The sequence below is a fragment of the Triticum urartu genome, chromosome 7 (assembly GCF_003073215.2).
Source record: "Triticum urartu cultivar G1812 chromosome 7, Tu2.1, whole genome shotgun sequence".
Taxonomy (NCBI): domain Eukaryota; kingdom Viridiplantae; phylum Streptophyta; class Magnoliopsida; order Poales; family Poaceae; genus Triticum; species Triticum urartu.
Genome location: NC_053028.1, coordinates 381043773 through 381065030, shown reverse-complemented (window position 1 = coordinate 381065030; position 21258 = coordinate 381043773). Strand labels below are relative to the sequence as shown.

General features: G+C 46.9%; 1 protein-coding gene across 1 annotated transcript; it reads right to left on the bottom strand.

Annotated features, from left to right (window-relative positions):
• Positions 1-2475: 2475 nt before the first annotated feature.
• Positions 2476-9121, bottom strand: LOC125522276 (probable mixed-linked glucan synthase 6). The gene is made up of 3 exons (XM_048687352.1): positions 8441-9121; positions 5377-6121; positions 2476-4645 (listed from the first exon to the last, which is right to left on the bottom strand). The coding sequence occupies exons 1-3, from the start codon at positions 8761-8763 to the stop codon at positions 2876-2878; spliced, it is 2838 nt and encodes a 945-aa protein (XP_048543309.1). The 5' UTR covers positions 8764-9121; the 3' UTR covers positions 2476-2875.
• Between the last annotated feature and the right edge of the window lie 12137 nt (positions 9122-21258).

The window sequence follows — 21258 nt, the reverse complement described above, 5'->3', positions numbered from 1 at the left end:
TGGTTTCGATAGGTGATGCTATCGTACATCCACGTTGATGGACACTTCAACCCACGAAGGGTAACGGTTGCGCGATTCCATGATGGGCTCCACCCACGAATGGTCCATGAAGAAGCAACCTTGTCTATCCCACCACGGCCATCACCCATGAAGGACTTGCCTCACTCGGGTACATCTTCATGAAGTAGGCGATCTCCTTGCCCTTACAAACTTCTTGGTTCAACTCCACAACTTGACGGAGGCTCCCAAGCGACACCTAACCAGTCTAGGAGACACCACTCTCCAAAAGGTAATAGACGTTGTGTTGATGATGAACTCCTTGCTCTTGTGCTTCAAATGATAGTCTCCCCAACACTCAACTCTCTCTCACAGACAGATTTGGATATGGTGGAAAGATGATTTGACTGGAAAGCAACTTGGAGAAGGCTAGAAATCAAGATTCTTGTGGTAGGATTGGAATATCTTGACCTCAACACAAGAGTAGGTGGTTCTCTCTCAGAAAATGTATGTTGGGAGTGTAGGCATGTTCTAATGGCTCTCTAACAAATGGAGAAGGAGGTGGAGGGGTATATATAGCCTCCACACAAAATCCAACCATTACACACATTTGACCCAACTCGGTCAGACCGAATAGATGAACTCGGTGAGACCGATTAGTTCAAAATGTGAATGTTAGGAATCTCGGTGGGACCGACTGGAACAACTCGGTGGGGCCGGTGTGCTAGGGCTTAGGGCAAACCTCATCTCGGTGGCGCCGGTTGCATCAACTCGACGAGACCGAAGTGAAGCAATAGGGCAACAGAGAATTGGCCAAGCCATCTCGGTGAGACCGAAATAATTACAACTGATAACAATGAGTTGACAAGGCCATCTCGGTGAGACCGAACTGTTAGGGTTTCTGGCTGTGGCTATGTCATATGAACTCGGTGGCGCCAGGTAGAAAGAATCGATGGAGCCGAGTTGGAGTTTGGGATTTTGACATATTTGGATGGAAAAGGTGGTTGAAGGTATTTGGAGCAATACCACTAAGCATTTGAGCAAGCAAGCCATTAAGCAACACCTCATCCCTTTTTAATAGTATTGGCTTTCATATGGACTCAATGTGATCTTGGATCACTAAAATAGAAATGAAGAGTCTTGAGCTTTTGCCAATATGTATCCTTAGCATTTGGAGGGGTCCACATTTCTAGTCCATGCCATGCCATTCATTGAACTTCCCGAAATATTTATCACAAATGGATATTAGTTCAATGAGCTATATGTTGTTATGAATTACCAAAACCACCCAGGGATTAGTTGCACTTTCAAGGATCTTATGAAGAAACAAGCTAATAAACACCGCAGGGATCATGAATTTGATGTTGGTGACTCGGTGTTCTTCGAGCTGCAGTCGTTTGTGCAGACATCCATGGCTCAACGACCTCATTAGAAGTTGGCCTTCTGGTACTACGGACCATACCCAATCATCGCTCGTGTTGGCGCAGTGGCTTACAAAATGGCACTCCCAGAAGTCAGCAAAATCCAACCCATGGTGCACGTGTCTCAGCTGAAGAAGATGGTGACCTCGGACATCCCAGTGAGTGCCGCTTTGCCCCCAACTAACACTATCTTGCAGGCGAAACACCAGCCAACATCCATATTGGAACACAAACTCATCAAGATGCAAGGTGCGCTTCAACCCAGGGTCATGGTGGAATGGAGCCAGCTTCCCTCTTCCCTGGCTACCTAGGAAGAACCAGAAGACCTTCAGCTTCGTTTTCCGTTGGCGCCAGCTTGGGGTCAAGCCGGTTCTCAAGAGAGGGTGAATGTCACGGCTGACAGGGAGGGCCGGACTCGCCAGCTGGAACGAGAGCCCATGGTCTGAGCGTTAACGTGAAGAAGTGCTAAGAAGACTAGCGGCGCGTCGCCGACTAGGCCTGCAGTTGGGCTGTGCTCGAACAGGGCCTGCGTGCTCTACTCATTTGTGTATAACTAGGCCAAAGTCCTGTAAGTGTGGATCATCGAGAAAGTGAATCACGAACTGGCTGAGAGAGAGAAGCCGTCCTTCTCCTCCAGAACCCTAATCCCCCCTTGCTCTCTCAAATTATCCCCTCTGCTCTCCCTGTAGCGCCGCCAGATCGGTCTGTAACAAATGCGGAGGATACGCCCCACTCCGAAGTCCACAATGAAAGTAGATCAGGAACATTAATAGTGCAACTTCAGATCAATCACATGGTTTTCAGCTTTATACAAGTCAAATATTCGGTAACACATAGTGGGACAGAATAAAGCTCCCAAAACATAATGAAGAGAACATGCCCGGCTCAATCATCATGACTGGCTAGTCTCCCACTACTGTCAAGCCATTAGACGGTAAATAGTAGGTGATTATTATTATTGTTGTTGGACGAAGTAACAATTGTGTATATTTGCATAAACATAAGTAGATTCCCTGACAAAAAGAAATCAGTGGCGACAGGTGAACACATGCACGAATTAATGAAATGAAATTTATTGTTTCCATATAATACTACTAAAAGAATACCGCCCTCCACCCCACGGGCCCAGCACTCCCAGCCTCTCTCATCTCTATACATCGTCGAGCATGTACATCCCGTACCCGGTAAGTCGTCGTCTCCCTTGTTCTTCGCGTAATGTATAATTAAGTACATAATTAATTACCACAGGTAATTAAGAACTAAATCAAATCAACACCATCTTTTTTCTGGACAAAACTAAAAAGAAACGGGCAAAAAAGTGAAGAAAAAAATTAAAAAATTCAAACTTTGGCGGGCTCTGCTTCTCGATCAGATGGATGCATGCACTGTTCAGTGGATGACTTGTTGCTTCTTGTCTCAGGTCGTCCTGTCCGGCGGCAAAGTCGTCAACAGGGACCTCATGGCCAGTTGTAGTACCCTGCGTCGACGAACTTCTTGCCATGGTGACCATGCACCGTTGTGTGCTTGCCTCCCGAGCTATGCATGTGGGGGATGTTGATGTAGAGCACGGCGGTGATGACGAAGGTGAATGCCCACCAGACGAGCACCACGACTGGCGTCTTGCCGTGCTTCCCCAGGATCCCCTTGGCGAACGGGTAGAGGTGGAACAGCACCCAGAAGTTGAAGAAGACCCCGCCGGCGACCTTGAGCCAGTGCGTCCACTCGCCGTCGAGCACCTTGGCGAAGGCCACCGCCGACCCAATGATGTTGACGAAAATGATGATGATGGGTGTGATCATGAGCGGCGTCCAGCGCACCACGTACAGGTCGGCGTAGGGGTCCTTCTTCTCGTCTCCGGACGGTAGCTTGGATGTGAGCTTGAAGGAGATGTCACGCCGGAATATCACCTTGGTCAGCACCTGGCACACGGCGGCGAGGTAGGCGGAGCAACTTGCCGTCATCCAGAACTGGCCGTTCCTGAACCACTCGAAGACGGTGACCCCGGCCCACTTGACCTCCAGCACGGCGATGACGAGCAGCGTGGAGAGCACGATGCCCAGGTAGACGTAGAACATGGTGGTGGGGCGTTGCACGATGAAGTGGCCGGTGACGAAGGAGAGCGCCGGCACGGTGGTGTAGAAGATGAGGAAGATGGCGGTGAAGGGGTAGGTGGTGATGTTGATGTAGGCGACGCGCTGCAGCGGGTGGAGGTAGGTGCTGCCGAAGAGCGGGTTGTTCTTGGAGAAGAAGATCTCGAGGGAGCCCGTGGACCAGCGGAGCACCTGGAAGAGCCTCTCCGTGAGGTTGATGGGTGCGGTGCCGATGAAGGCGTGTGGGTAGATGGAGCAGTAGCGTGACCGCCACCCCTTGATATGCATCCGGTACCCGGTCACCACGTCCTCCGTCACGGTGTCGTACACCCAGCCGATCTCTTTGCCCCAGCCGGTCTTCTTCTCGAACGCCGCGGCCGTCACGTTCACCGCCTCCACGATGGTCGCCTCGTCGGCCACGATGCCCTCAGCCGCCGCGGCGTAAGGCGACGGGTGCGACGCGCGCGGGATGCTGTCCACGAAGGCGTCCGACTTGCCGTACGTCTTCTTGGGCAGAGGCAGGAAGCCGTGCTTGCCCTTGGCGGGCACCGGCGCGGCCTTGGCCTTGGCCATGGTCATCTCGAGGCCGGGCTTCTCGTACTTGGTCTTGGCGAAGAGCCCGGCGAGCCTGGGGAAGCAGGGCCCGCCGACGTTGATCCTGGGCGGGTCGAAGCCGTAGACGGTGATGCGGCGGAAGAGACAGCCGGTGCCGACGTAGATGGGGCCCTGCATGCCGTCGAGGGCACGGAGGGTGCCGTCGAAGAAGATGCGGTTGTGGTTGGCGTAGAGGTCGGTGGGGTCGACGCCCTCGAAGCGCTGCGGGAACTGGACGAAGGCGACGGTGTCGCTGTCGCGTCCCACCATGAAGCAGATGCCGGCGCGGAGGGCCTGGGAGTTGTTGATGTAATGGTCGCAGTCGAGGTTGAGGATGAAGGGGGAGTTGGAGAGCAGCGCGGAGGCGCGGGTGAGCGCGTTCATGGCGCCGGCCTTCTTCTGGTGGTCGTGTCCGGGGCGCTTCTCACGGGACACGTACACCAGCATGGGGAGACGCACATCCACGCCGCTGAAGTCCAGTGGGTTGTCAGCGCTCGCCGGCGGGCCCGTCTGCCGGCGGTGGCTCGGGTGGTTCAGCAGCACCTGCATCCATTGCACACACACCATTGTCAGCACTCCATTCCTCTTGCAGTACAATCACAACTTGAGCTTAGGTAGATAGTGGTAAAAAAACAAGGTTAAATGAATGACACGGTTAATTTTAGCTGTTACTTTTACTTCTCGATCGCCATAGTAAAAGGTCAAATGATTCTTACTGGAGTGTTACTATTACTACCTTAAGGTGATTAGTGGTTGGAGTAATTAATTATTAGTACTACTAAGTATACTACAGTACAGGGTTAAGAGTTGGGCAGAGTAAACAAACTGATGAATGATTGAGGCAGTTAAGAAAGCAGGGCCGGTGAATTGAATTAAATGGGTCATAAAGTGGACGCTGTAGTGCTGTCGGGGGGAAAGGACCACCCCAACCACCATTCCTCGTCACAGCGTGAGTGAGTGGAACCACACGTTGCTGGCCACAGGACGAGGCGAGAAGAGAAGCATGCATGTTTTCTTCCATGTCTGTCCACAAGTGTGCTTGGCTGGCCGGCCGGTGGTTGCACTCTCGACCATCACCACGTCCATTCTGTCAAAATCTCCCTTGGATCGGCACAGCAGTGCAGTGCAGGCAGGCATCACATCAGATGGCCACTAATAACGAGGCCCTAACTAACCAAGATTCCAAGAACAGCAGCATGCATGCATCATGCACGGACGAAAGAGACCCTAAGTAAATGGTAGTCCTAGTGATAAGTATAGCAACTAGTACTGACCAGGACGATGCCGGCGTGGTCGCCCCTGCGGTGGTTCTCGGAGGCGTCCACCCAGGTGCCCTGCCACTGGGTGCCGTCGGCCATCCAGGTGGGTCGGGGCTCGCCTTCCCGGTGGGCGTTGGCGGCGTTGTACCCGTCGTTGCGCTGCTTGATGTCGTGCTCCAGGCTGTTGATTCTGGCCTTGAACTCGTCGTACTCCTTGCGGACGCGGCGGCGGTCGTTGACGAATTCGTCCTGGGCTCTCCCCATGTAGGGGTGGGACTTGAGCTCGAAGTAGCTCTCCGGACCCCTGGGCTCGATCCCGTGCTTGCGGCAGAAGGGCACCCAGAGGGTGGCGAACTTGGAGGACTCGGCCAGGGCCTCGTAGGTGAGCAGCATGCCACTGTCGTCAGAGACGTAGCATGTGTTGCGGTCGACGGGGTAGTCGGCGGCGAGGATGGAGAGCACGGAGTTGGCGGTGGAGAGGATGGGCTCCTTGATGGGGTCGGCCGTGGTGACGAAGATGTCGAGCCCCGGGAGGGTGGAGGTGCCGTCGGGGCGGTCGAAGCGCTGCCGCAGCACGGCCAGGTCCGGCACGCGGTTGATGGGGTTCAGCTTGGGCAGCTGATCCAGCAGCCAGGAGAAGCCGAACCAGAACTCGCCGCAGATGGATGTCACCCACAGCCACATGGCGTCAGGGTTCTTGTGGGAGATACGCCAGATCACGAACAGGGTGAAGGCGATCAGACGAACGAAGATCAGCACCCTGCATTGCATTATTCACATTCACCGTCAGTTACAGTTCATCATCAGTTCTTGTGGGAGTAGTAAAGTAAAAATTGTTGGATTAATCGAGTGATGATTGGGTGCAATTATTGGAGGGAACATGCGCCATGTTCATCTTTTCCCTTTGCATTTCTTTTCCCTATCAGACAGCTAGTTTTAATTTTTTGCAAATGCCAAAAGGCGAGAGAGAGAGAGAAGGGCATCATGTTCTCATTGACAGCCAAGGCGGGAGCTGGCAAGTCAATGAGTGTGAGCTGGCACACTTGGCAGCAAACGGCGCCGTGTATGAGCACCGACATGCCTCGGCTGTCAGTAGGCCCGGGCCCCTCCCTCCCTCACCCGTCGTGCGAGGGCATGGACGCGACCGCCAGAGGTGGTGCCGCTGGATTCGTTGCTCCATTAATGGGCCTCTTTTCTCGTTAACTTTTTTCTTCTTCTTCTTCTTCTTCTTCTTCTTTATGCTATTGGCGCCAAAAAGTCGTTGGAACCTTCTCCTGCTAATCGTTACTAGTAGTAGTAGGAGTACTTTGGAGTAGTAGTAATCTTTTTCTTGTTATTTATCTTTGGAGTACTTTGAAGATGTTGTGCCGAGTGCACTTCACATATCCTAGTGTTTATCCAGCATGCGCATTTCTTCTGAGTTGTAACCCTGCCACTTTAATATGGCTTTTCTCGGTGCCAACATGACTCACGCATTCTTCTGAAAAAAGGCATTCAAGCGGTGGCAATGGCACCACTTTTTTTTGCTTCTCCTCCTTTCTATGACATGACATGACATGATAATCTTCTTCTCGTTTTCTCCATAAAACGGCTGAAGAAAAACTAACGTACTAGAGGCTCCAGCGGTAGCATCATCCATCTATAACTAGACTAGATGCTCATATACTACCATACCATACATACATACGTTTCTCCAGTGACAAAAAAGGACATGTTACTTACTTTTATTTATACCTTGTCCCAACCCAAAAAGTTTAACTAACTTTCTCACTGCGACGTCCCCAGGGAGGATGGCGACGAGGCTTTTAATGATGTGGCTTGGATTCACGTGCAAGCCATGCCCACTGTCATCTCATCTCCTTTCACCTCGGATTCCTATTGCCATTGCAACCGAATCCATCCCACCCGCACACCCAGATTTTATTAACTCTAAAGTGGCAAGGATTTATGAGCCGCCAGGGTGGCCACCGGGGCCCACCTGCCAGGCAGGCCCAACGGCTAACGTCCCCTTAAGCGGGCCCATGCAGCAGTGACTATGACTAGTAGTAAAATGGAAGAACCAGCGCCCCGCCGCACCGAGCCGACAGCCCACACCGGGACGCGCTGTTTTGCGTGGATTCGAGCCATCATTGGCCCGCCTCTAACGTGCACCTGTCTCGGACTTGTCAAATTTTAATCCATGTTTACATTAATTACCTATTAATTACTGTGATTAACACCGACCAGACCACGCTACCAGTCCTAGGACTAGTACCAGTCTCGATGAGCACCGCCACCGGTCAAGATCAAATAATCCTGACTGTCAGCCTGGCGTGGTGCTTGTTGGCTTAATCATTTTAGACTTGTTGTGCAAAAAAATAGTAATAATAAATACTTACACAGTAAATAAGTATGAAATACTACTAGTAATTGTTACTACTGTGACGCAGATATAGGGAGTTTAGAGCATTTCTAGTGGCTTGTGCAAATGGTGGTCTATACCAAATTTAGACTATCACATGTCAAAAAACGTCTTCAATGGCTTGTTTATTGCGTCATCTAAAATTTAAACAATGTCCAAACTAGCTACCCGTCGTCCACATTTGGACAACCAAGCCACAATGTCTAAACCAAAAATGTTGGCTCATGAGCTCAGCCATTCACCAATTCGGAGCAATTGGAGGACGTCGGCAGGGAGGCGGCCGCGCCGGCGCTGGACACGGAGGTCGTTGCGCCTGGACCGTCGCCTCATCAGGGTTGAACCTGTTGCTATTGTTTATTTCTCGTAAATTATATAGGGTGTTGCTAGTGTTGAACCTAAAATAATTTTGCGGCTGGTTTATTTTCTCCTTTATATGTCTTGCGGATGAAAAAAATAAATGAAAACAACTCAGAAATGACCAACATAAGATTTTTAGAAAATATAGCTGCTATAAGATACTATTAAAATATATAAAAGAGAATATAGACATCATATATATAGACAATCCGCTGGAAAACTTAGGTTGTCTAAAAGAAAATCTTTTTACACCATTATGTATATGTAGATATAGACTATCAAATTTAGACAAGCCACTAGGATGCTCTTAGTTGCACGTACCGGTAGGGGTGGAGAAGGACACCCTTGATTTTCTCGGTGCGGAAGACGGGGCGGTCGTCAACGGCGGCACCGCTTTCGTCGGTCTCGCCGTCTTCGCCGAGCTCCACGCCCACCCAGCTCTCGTCGTTGACGGCGCCGATCTGGCCCATGGCCACGATGTCCATGTCCAGCGAGGAGGCGGCGGACGCCACCGCGGCCGATCCCGTGCAGGCGCACACCTGGAAGCCGCAGACGCAGGGCTTCCCGCTGGCGGCCGCCGGCGCCGCGGCAGCAGCCGGCTCATTGCTCCGCACGCGGCCTCCTCCGGCCACCGCTGGCGCCATGGGCGTCGTCCTCAGTGCACGCACTCTCCTTTACGACAAGGGGAGGTTACCCTCAGCAGCACCAACAATGGCAGGGAGGCAGGCAAGGTAGCTAGCTCTCCACGCTCAGGCAATGGGCGAGGCAGCCTTTAGCATGTGCAGGGAGGGGGAAAAGGAAGCAATGAATGAATGTAGGGGAGGGGGAGGGGGAGGGGGAGGGGAGGAGGTGCGAGAAATGACGAGTAAAGTACGTGGGGGATTTATGGGCTGGGAGGCACAAGAAGTGTCGGTAGGGGTTCAAGCTTTGCTCAGCTCGCTTGTCTTGCTGAGCTATCCAACCAAGGGGTTGGAGGTGTGTGTGGGTTGTAATTGTGTTTCAGCGGTGTGCGGGTGTGTTTATATGTAGGTGGTGGACTGGCGAGCACATTGCTGCGGTGTACGCGTGTATGCCCAGCCCAGCCCAGCCCATCTCGCCGCACCGCACCTCACCTACCTACCAGGTTGCTTCCACTCATATTCCTGCCCCTGCCTGTGCCATGTGATTTGTGATGCCCTCCCCTCCCCCCGCAAGAAAACTAGCTTGCATTTCCGAATTTTCTTTTATCTTTTCGCTTGCATAAGCACTCCATTGTTAATTAATTAATGAATTGATTGGTGCCGCAACATGGGACGATTTCCTTTTCCCTCCTCCTCCACCGATTGATTGTACTAATCAGAGAGGAGGAGGAAGGAGGAGGAGGAGCTGGGCGTAGAATAAAGGTACCGGGGCGATGAGTGGCGATGATGATTAGTTTGTTTGTTATGCGAAGTGCCTGTGTTTTTTCTTTTTCTTTTCTTAATTAATAATAACTTGGTGGGGCTTGCGAGCTTGGTCTTGGTTGCTGCCCTTGATTGAAAGATTCTTTTCTTGGGCCTTTTCTGCTCTCTCCCAGTCCAAGCCAGCCTGACCCGTGAGTCCCTCCCTGTAGCATCCTGCAGCATCGCCATGCATGCATCAGTGAGCTGTTTTGAGTACCGTACAAGCCTCTTTGCTCTGCTGTGACCTTGCAGCCCAACGGCAAATACCATCTCTTCTGTCCACGGAATTTTTAGCCTCTTGATCTAGTAGTATCTATGTGCAAGTTGGGTTGGGAGAAACATTTTGGAGCACTAGTAGTAGCAAACTGCGAGGACTCGCTCATACGTGCTCACATATTCTTGTCTTGTTGGTTGAAAAGTGGCATGCAGCGGAGCCACGCAAGGGAACAGTGGTCGGAGTAATATCGGTCACAGCAAAAGGTGGACATGCAGAGCCCGGTTCTACCACTGCCTCCTCCTTTTTTCCCCCTTTGGTTTTGGTTTTGGTTTTGGCTTTGGCTTTGGCGAGCAAATGCTTCACGAGAAGAGAAGGAATGCGTTGGTCCCCTGGCCGGTTCATTGCCACAAGGAGAGGCTTGCCGTTCTGCCCGTTACGACGTCCCTATAGAAGCGGCGGGGAACGTATCCGACGAGAAATCACGGCGGGAGGAGCATATAATCCGTCCTGATGGAGCTCCCTGAACTAACTAACGGGAGGAATTAAGCATGAGGTCTACAGCTCGCTCGCGCCCGGCCAATTCGCAAATTAGGCCAGTTGTTAGGACAATGACGCGCGCGCACCAGGCCACCCGGCCCCGTGTCCAGACCCCGAACTAACCACACCGCCACGGAGAGGACAATTAAACCGACACACAAGAAGAAGACGATAGAGGCGGGCCGTGTATGGACGGAGAGGCCGGAAGAGTAATTAACCGGGGGTTGATGTTGCTGTTGCTGTTGCATCGAAGATCCAACCACATATGCGGGCACGCTAGCCCCAGCATTGATGATAAACTAGCCACAGTGGGAGTAATTTCAGCAGTAACATCGAGTTTAACTCAGCAAATTTGCTTATGTGGCAATGAGTTAATGAAGAGAGAGGTAGTTATAGTAACTTAGCTAGTTACTGTAACATCACATGTTTTAATGTAATATGAGTCTATAACCTAATAAATGAATCTTTGCATATTATCACACTTAAGTTACTACCCACTATGAAGGTAGTAATATAGTCTAGAAATATGTGTATGTTACTAGTGTATGTTACTATCCATTGTGGTTAGTCTTACTACACTCAACGAGTCCCACAACATCTACGAGGAGAGGGGATGGGAGGGAACGGACGAAATTTTAACGCTTCACGCCGACGGTAATGTAATGTGCGTGCATCTCCGTCCGGGGCACGCGTACTTGTTTGTGTGCGCGCACGTCTGTGGAGAGGATGCTAATGACCTGATTGACGCCCACAAGCTATGCCATCAGCGATGCAGATTTCAGGCCAATCTCCTTGCTGAACTGCTCCATCAAGATAATTCCTAAGCTGCTTGCCCACGGACTATAAAATATCATTCTGGCTATGGTGCACACAAATCGATAAGGTTTCCTGATAAACAGATTCATCTAAGATTGGTTGGCCTGGGTATATGAATTCGCCGATCAATGCCACCGGTTTAGAGAGGAATTGATTATTCTGACGTTCACTTCAAAAAAAAACATTTGACATGATTAAGCACAAACCTATTGTGGAGATTCTTGTTGCTAGAGATTTTGGATTCAGATGGCTCATGTGGATGGATATGATCTTTAATTCTGATTTTTTTTCTGTTCTTCTAATGGAGTTCCTGCGATGAGGACATACTGAACCAATTATTAGAACGCACGCATGCCAATTAAATTACCAGGTACTTTTGTTTTTTCGTAACGATCCTAATGTTCATGAGATTACGATGCTGTCCAAATTGAATATATTTATTTTGATTACAAATGAAGGACCCAGCATGGACAAAAAGGATGAACATTGAAGCATGATCAAGCATGGAGAAGATGGCGCATGTAAGGGGAACAAGAACGGAGTTTCTGGTCGAGTTTTTAGCACTTTGAAACCACCATGATGACATAAAAGAACATGAAAGAAATATACAAAACGATTTTTTTTATAAATTTCGTCCATAGCTAAAGGCTATTTCTTTTGACAACTTAAAAAATAAGCCACCTTCTCCTCAACTCTTTCCATGAGACGCCTCTTTTATTCATTGGGGCTTCTAATAGTAATGAGAAAACTAATTTAGAAGTCTCAAAAAATTTAGGAGGCGACTTGTTTTTTAAGTTGGGGAAAGGAAGCTTATTTTTAAGCTGCCCAAAAGAAATGGCCCTTGCGCCACCTTATTTTTGGGTTAGGCCCATTTAGTTTTGAAATACACTTAGGTCCTATTTGTTTGGGCTTTTGCTTCTGCTTTTGCAGCTTTTTCACTTTGACCAAAAAGCCATAGAAGCTTCTAAATAGGCGCTTTTGAAGCTTTTATGGCTTTTGATGAATCAATATAACAGTGGAAAAGTGGCAAAAGCAGAAGCAAAAGCCCAAATAAACAAGGCCTTGGCATGCTATTTTTAGAATCCGTGTTAATAAGGAAAACGACTTAGGACAGACTTTAGTCCCGCCTTGCCAAGGGTGGACGAAATTCCCCTATGTCTCCCTATAAATATAGCTCTTAAGGCATCATTTTAGACTTGAGTTTTGTTTACAACTTTACATTAAAGTTCATCATTATGTAGCGCACGTACTTCGTTTGAGTCCAATGATCAGCCCAAGACGTTTCACAACCCTACTTTTAATAAAGCTTTCCTCTTCAATTTGCAATTTCCAGATTGCAATCTCAGTTTCTTACTTGTTCTTCATTTGCCTACAGTAAATAGCCCCTCGTGGTCAGGTTGATAATGCTCCCGCATGGTCAATAATCTCTCGAAGTTGGCTTAGCTATTTCTAAGGCGCGACGTCTTCGCACGTTCGTAGTCAGATCGTCAAAATCAATTTCCAACGAAAACGATAGTTATCGTCTCATTGAAAGATGGGACACCTTCGCCTCTATCACCTGGCAAGCAGTTCTTATCGGGCTGTTAGACAGGGTGATCCTCTCACCACCTATGTTTGTGTTAGCTGACCACAAGCAATTATGAATGAAGCAATGCTCAACAACCTCATCAGTGAACCTTTAACAGCTCATCCTAACACTGATTTTCCAGTCATACAATATGCTAATGAAATTGTCTTGATTATGCCTGCTAGTGAGCTCCAACTTGAGCAATGCAAAAACCTTCTCATGCATTTCATTGTCGACACTAGGGTGAAAATTAAAGTTGACAAATCATTTATGGTCTCCATCAACATTGTTGTTGATCGAATGGAGTCTCTAACCCTTAGCCTTGGATGCAAAGTTGGATCCTTTCATTTTACTTACCTTGATCTACACCTGAGCTTGACCACGCCAAGACTGAAAGATTTTTTCCCATTCTGAAAGGAATTGACAGAATGTTGGTTTTGTTTCACTTTGTTTGTTATTATGTGGAGATAAATAGACTCTCATTAAACCTGTCTTCACGAGCCTGCCAACTTTCTTCATCGGCACTTTCTCCTTGCTTCCTGGGATTATAGATCAAATCAACAAGTCCTTAAGGCGCTATTTCTGAAGAAGGTATGCAATGGAAGATAGAGGCACTCATAATTGCCTAGAATAAAGTATGCCTCCCCATAGACCAAGGAGGGTTGGGCGTACTTGATCTTGCTATTCATAACAAAATGACTCCTTATGAAACACCTTCTTAAATTCTTCAATCGGGATAATCTACCGTGGGTCACACATATTAGACAATCTTATTATACCAATGGAGTCGTGACTGACAAGTCAATGGGATCTTTCTGGTGGAAAAGCATCTTCAAAATAATTCCAAAGTTAAAAGGCAGTGGCTAAAACGGTAATTGGAAAGGGTGATACTATCATATTCTGGCAGGATGATTGGGGCACAAAAAAATTCAAACAATTGGCCCTAGAGTTATGTTCGTTCTCCATCAGTCAAAATTTGACAATTAGACAGTTCCTTCAGACAGCTGAGCATTCCTATTCGTTCCACACCCCTCTATCCAATGAGGCCTTCCAACAACTCCAAGATATGCAAGTCTCTTACCAGTCCATCCGACTGTCTAGTTCCAATGACAAATGGAGATACCCATGGGCAACCTTCTCATCCATAAAGTTGTACAAATGGTGTACCTGAGGAGATGCAGCTGATTCCATCTTTAGAAAACTCTGGAGGAATGCAAAGATGCTCATATTTAAAAGTTTCTTCTTGTCATTTCTCCATGATAGAGTTAATACAAGGAACCTACTTCACAAGAAGTCCCTTTTTCTTCAATCATACAACTTTAAACCTTGTCATACTAGTTCTCAAGAGACTTCAATTCATTTATTCTGGGGTTGTCCTTTTGCATTGAGCTGCTGAGACTCTATCATTGCACAAAAGAATAGAGGCATTTTAGTTCTTGATGAGATCATCTATGTGGTTCAGGCTCTACCAATCCCAATTGCAATGGAGATTGTCATCATGGGATGTTGGAAACTTTGGACGCAAAGAAACTACAAGATTTGTAAATATCAAGCCCCATCAATTAACTATAGAGGTGGAATATGCAAAATGATCAACTCTTTTGGGACATAAATTTCTAAGAAACATTTGATCAAAGTAGGAAAAAATTGTTTCTTGTAGGAAAACAATAGCACTCTGGCTTTCTTCAATCTTTGCTCTAATATCATGTTGTCTAACATCTGTATTAAGCCCAGGCACATTCCAGGACAACAATTCCCAACATCTATGATAAAATATATTCATTAAAACGCAAATGTACAAAGTAGTAGCATGGCACACAATGTCATACATTTAAAGACAAACCCAATCTTGATGTCCATCATTACTAGTATAAATAAGGAAAAGATGCGTACACCCAGACATAACCCAAAAGTCATGTTAGCTGGCATAATTAAAGCTTGCCAAAACCATACCTCCCAAAATAAATTAAACATCATTGGATTCACTACTGCAGGAAGGTCCTAAGATGACACATGTATAGAAGATCAATCGACCAAACTTTGTGCGATGCACTAATCGCAAACGGTATGGTAATAAAACCGTCACTAGTAAAAAAACAGTGTGCGATGGCAGATCCATCAAGCACGATTCAGATTAGAGTTACGTGTGCGAATCGTAGTATACAGTTGATCCATACGAACAGTTTGCGATAAGCCAAAACAACAGAAATGGTCAAGCAGATCAAGGTGTGTGCGATAGACGGCATACAGGTCACTCATATGAAATGTTTTCGATTAGCCAAAACAACAAGAACGGTTAGCCAGATCAAGGTGTGTGCGATAGACGACATATAGGTCACTCGGATGAACTGCTTGCGATAAGCGAAAACAAGATAAATGGTTAGCCAGATGAAGTTGTGTGCGATAAACGGCATACATGTCGCTTGGATGAACTGTTTGTGATAAGCCAAAATAAACACAAACGATTCGGCTTAACAAGATGTGTGTGATACCCGGCAAACAGGTCGGTAATCAGATTGTGTGGGAAGATCAATAATAACACGGACGATTCTATTTGATAAGCTGTGTGTATTGTGGGAAAATGCTTGCGGGTATACAATTGTTAGAGATTGATGAAATCATCACCGACGGGTTCCATAGTTTAGCCCGTGTGCGATGTGATTTGCTGTGCCTGCACAACATCTATGCTCTATCTACAGAACAACAACAACAACAACAACAACAACAACAACATATATATATATACTTATAAGAACATGATTGCGTAAGCAAATTAAACATCCAATTACATAAGTGACTATACATAACATTTTCACACACCTCAATAAACAATTACATGCATACTAAACTAGGAGAAACGATTATCTAATCATCTACTTCTTGTGATGCTGCCGCCACTGCTCTGCTTGTGGCTCGATCCCTCACCAGGGGCAGGATGAAGGAACTTCCTCATGTCGACGATCCACCTGTACATCACGTAGCTTGCGTACGCATCCTTGGTTGCGTACTTGACGTGTTCTTCATTCAGTCTCTGCACCCACGCACTGTGCTAGGCGGTCTTGTTCTTCTTGCACTCATCCTTCATGTTCCTGTAGTAGGGGGCGATGATGGCCACGACAAGGTCAACTAGGGATTCCTTCTTCTTTGTGTTGCTCTAGACCCTGCACTGGCCTTGGATGTCGACAAGCTTCTTGCAGGCCAAGCCTGAAGTCTCGAGCACCTTTAGATCGTTGTCGGCCCACTGTAGCGAACCTGTAGTCGGGGTTGTTGATATACCGACGACAGACTCGCAAGGCCTTGTGGCCGGGGACTAGTGGTAAATGAGTACGTGATGGCACACGCACAACTGGGCGATGACAACCTTCTAATCATACCCGGCACGACCGCCGGTGAACTCGAGGTTGAAGCCGACCACTTGGTAGATGTCCTCAACAAGCAACTGCTCCATAATGTTGATGGAGCTCTCCACTGAGATCGGCTCGTTGGTGTACACCACCGTGAGGTCCTTCCCCCTCACATGGGTGTCCACTACGTGATGCATCGTGAGCTATCATCCGTCGTCATCATTAACCACTGGGAGCGCCATTGGAGCCGCTAGATATCCTCTCTGTATGTGTCATCATGGGAGTGCTTATTATGTTGTGGGGCGTTGCTACATGTAATCTATGTTGGTATTTCCCCAAACAGGAGGGGATGATGCAGCACAACAGAGGTAAGTATTTCCCTCAGCTATGAAACCAAGGTTATCAATCCAGTAGGAGAACTAAGCAACCCTATGTAAACAATACATGCACACAAACAACAAATACTTGCAACCCAACTCGTAAAGGGGTTGTCAATCCCTCAGCGGTATTGAGATAGATTAAATTGTATGAGATTTGATAAATAGATCTAACTAAAACACACAAAAAAAATTCAGCAAGGTATTTTTGATTTTAATATATGATAGGAAATAGACCCGGGGGCCATAGTTTTCACTAGAGGCTTCTCTCAAGAAAATAGCATACAGTGGGTAAACAAATTACTGTTAGGCAATTCATAGAAAAGCAAATAATCATGACAATATCCAAGGCAATTATTGTTGGAAATCGTTGCATGGAAAACAAAAAAAATTCTACGCACACGCAATGATCTATCCATGGAGATGCATAGCAACGAGGGGGAGAGTATGTCTACATACCCTCGTAGACCGTAAGCGAAAGCGTTTCACAACGAGGTTGATGTAGTCGAACTTCTTCGCGCTTCATCCGATCAAGTACCGAACGCACGACACCTCCGCGTTTTGCACACGTTCAGTTCGGTGACGTCCCTTGCCTTCTTGATCCAGATAGACCTCGAGGTAGTAGATGAGTTCGATTAGCACGACGGTGTGGTGACGGTGACGGTGAAGTCATCTCTGCAGGGCTTCGCCTAAGCACTATGAAAATATGACTGGGGGTGTAAACGTTGGAGGGCGCGCAACACATAGCTAGCAATTGTCTGGTGTGTGCTAGGCGCCCCCCTCACATATATATAGGTGGGAGGGGGAGGGGAGAGGCCAGGAGGCGCCCCAAGTAGGACCGAATCCTACTTGGGCTCCTCCCAAGCTGCGCCCCCTGCCATATATATCGGAGGGGGGGAGGAAAGAGAGGGGCAGAGGTAAGGAAGGGGGAATCCTATTCCCCTCTTTCCTTTCCCTTCCCCTCTTTCCTTATTCTCCTTGACCGACCCATATGGGGGGCACACCAGCCCCTTGTGGCTGGTGCGTTTCCCCTCTTGGCCCATAAGGCCCATATCTTTTGCCGGGGGTGCCCGGAACCCCTTCCGGTGACCTGATAAGTACCCGGTAACCCCCGAAACACTCCCGGTGTTCGAATACTATCGTCCTATATATCAATCTTTACCTCTCAACCATTTAGAGACTCCTCGTCATGTATGTGATCTCATCCAAGACTCTAAACAACATTCGGTCACCAAATCACATAACTCATATAATACTATATAGTCATCGAACGTTAAGCGTGAGGATCCTACGGGTTCAAGAACTATGTAGATATGACCGAGAGATCTCTCCGGTCAATAACCAATAGCGGAACCTGGATGCCCATATTGGCTTCTACATATTCTACGAAGATCTTTATCGGTCGAACCATTATGACAACGTACGTAATTCCCTTTGTCCATCGGTATGTTACTTGCCCGAGATTCGATCGTCGGTATCTTCATACCTAGTTCAATCTCGTAACCGGCAAGTCTCTTTACTCGTTCCTTAATACATCACCTTGTGACTAACTCCTTAGTCGTTTGCTTGCAAGCTTATGATGTGTATTACCGAGAGGGCCCAGATATACCTCTCCGATACTCGGAGTGACAAATCCTAATCTCGATCTATGCCAACTCAACAAACACCTTCGGAGATACCTGTAGAGCATCTTTATAATCACCCAGTTATATTGTGACATTTAATAGCACACAAGGCATTCCTCTGGTATCCGCAAGTTGCATAATCTCATAGTAGAAGGAATATGTATTTAACATGAAGAAAGCAATAGCAATAAAACTGAACGATCATTATGCTAAGCTAATGGATGGGTCTTGTCCATCACATCATTCTCCTAATGATGTGATCCCATTATCAACTGAAAACTCATGTCCATGGTTAGGAAACCTTAACCATCTTTGATCAACGAGCTAGTATAGTAGAGGCTCACTAGGGACGCAGTGTTTGTTTATGTATTCACACATGTATTAAGGTTTCTTATCAATGCAACTCTAGCATGAATAATAAACCTTTATCATGAATAAGGAAATATAAAATAACAACTTTATTATTGCTTCTAGGGCATATTTCCTTCAGTCTCCTACTTGCACTAGAGTCAATAATCTAGATTACATTGTAATGAATCTAACACCCATGGAGTCTTGGTGCTGATCATGTTTTTCTCGTGGAAGAGGCTTAGTCAATGGATCTGGTACATTCAGATCTGTATGTATCTTGCAAATCAATGTCTCCCTCCTTGACTTGATCATGAATGGAGTTGAAGCGTCTCTTGATGTGTTTGTTTCTTTTGTGAAATCTGGATTCCTTCGCCGAGGAAATTGCTCCAGTATTGTCACAAAAGATTTTCATTGGATCCGATGCACTAGGTCTTACACCTAGATCAGATATGAACTCCTTTATTTGTTGCTTCCGGAGCGGCTATGTACTCCGCTTCACACGTAGATCCCACCACGACGCTCTGCCTGGAACTGCACCAACTGACAGATCCACCATTCAATATAAATATGTATCCGGTTTGTGACTTAGAGTCATCCAGATCAGTGTCAAAGCTAACATCGACGTAACCATTTATGATGAGCTCTTTGTTACCTCCATAAACAAGAAACATATCCTTGGTCCTTTTCAGGTACTTTAGGATGTTCTTGACCGCTGTCCAGTGATCCACTCCTAGATTACTTTGGTACCTACCTGCCAGACTTATGGAAAGACACACATCAGGTCTGGTACACAACATAGCATACATGATAGAACCTATGGCTGAGGCATAGGGAATGACTTTCATTTTCTCGCTATCTTCTGCAGTGGTCGGGCTTTGAGTCTGACTCAACTTCATACCTTGTGACACAGGCAAGAACCCTTTCTTTGACTGATCCATTTTGAACTTCTTCAAAACTTTATCAAGGTATGTGCCTTGTGAAAGTCCTATTAAGCGTCTTGATCTATCTCTATAGATCTTGATGCCCAATATATAAGCAGATTCACCGAGGTTTTTCATTAAAAAAATTATTCAAGTATCCTTTTATGGTATCCAGAAATTCTATATCATTTCCAATCAACAATATGTCATCTACATATAGTATCAGAAATACTACACAGCTCCCACTCACTTTCTTGTAAATACAGACTTCACCGAAAGTCTGTATAAAACCATATGCTTTGATCACCTCATCAAAGTGTTATTCCAACTCCAAGATGCTAGTACCGGTCCATAGATGGATTGCGGGAGCTTGCACGCTTTGTTAGCACCTTTAGGATCGACAAAACCTTCTGGTTGCATCATATACAACTCTTCTTTAAGAAATCCATTAAGGAATGCAATTTTGATGTCCATTTGCCAAATTTCATAATAATAAAATGCGGCAATTTCTAACATGATTCGGACTGACTTAAGCATCGCTATCGGTGAGAAGGTCTCACCGTAGTCAAACCCTTGAACTTGTCAAAAACCTTTCGTGACAAGTCGAGCTTTGTAGACGGTGACATTACCATCAGCGTCAGTCTTCTTATTAAAGATCCATTTATTCTCAATGGCTTGCCAATCACCGGGCAAGTCCACCAAAGTCCATACTTTGTTCTCATACATGGATCCTATCTCAGATTTCATGGCCTCAAGCCATTTATCGGAATATGGGCTCATCATAGCTTCTTCATAGTTCGTAGGTTCGCCATGGTAACATGACTTCCAGAACAGGATTACCGTACCACTCTGGTGCGGAATGTGCTCTCTTCGACCTACAAGGTCTAGTAGTAACTTGATCTGAAGTTTCATGATCATGATCATTAGCTTTCTCTCTAGTTGGTGTAGGCATCACGGGAACAGATTTTTTTGATGTGCTACTTTCCAAATTGAGAGAAGGTACAATTACCTCATCAAGTTCTACTTTCCTCCCACTGACTTCTTTTGAGAGAAACTCCTTCTCTAGAAATGTTCCATTCTTGGCAACAAAGATCTTGCCTTCGGATCTGTGGTAGAAGGTGTACCCAATTGTTTCCTTAGGGTATCCTATGAAGACATACTTCTCCGATTTGGGTTCAAGCTTATCAGGCTAAAGCGTTTTGACATAAGTGTCGCAATCCCAAACTTTAAGAAACAACATCATAGGTTTCTTGTCAAACCACAGTTCATATGGTGTCGTCTCAACGAATTTATATGGTACCCTATTTAACGTGAATGCGGCTATCTCTAATGCATAACCCCAAAACGATAATGGTAAATCGGTAAGAGACATCATAGATCGCATACTGGTATGGCGACGTCCTAAACAAATGGTTTAAAACCCCTTTCCGTGACGGCATTTGGAACCGTCGCCAAGTGAGTGTGTGTGATAGGGTGTCCTTCCCACAGGACCCAGAAATCGTCAGGGATAGGCCCTCCTGGAACCCAGGCTAGGGCCGTGTGCGATCGGGCGAGGCATCGAAACCCAATCATTTCCGTAGGTATGTACATCCCACACGGTGAATCCCAGAAATCATTTCCGTAGGTATGTACATCCCACACGGTGAATCCCAGAACTAATTTCCGTAGGTATGTACATCCCACATGGTGAATCCCAGAAATTATTTCCATAGGTATGTACATCCCACACGGTGAATCCCATAAACCATTTCCGTAGGTATGTACATCCCACACGGTGAATCCCAAAAAATCATTTCCGCGGGTATGTACATCCCACACAGTTCTTTGTGTGGAAACGTTTGTGCAAGGTGGCCTAATGCAAACAGTTCGCTGCCGGAAGCCGTGTGTGCTTGTTAGTTGATCGAACACGCCTACTTTCTAGAAACCTTGCGGGTTGTTTGAGTTCATCGCCCACGGTGTTGTCT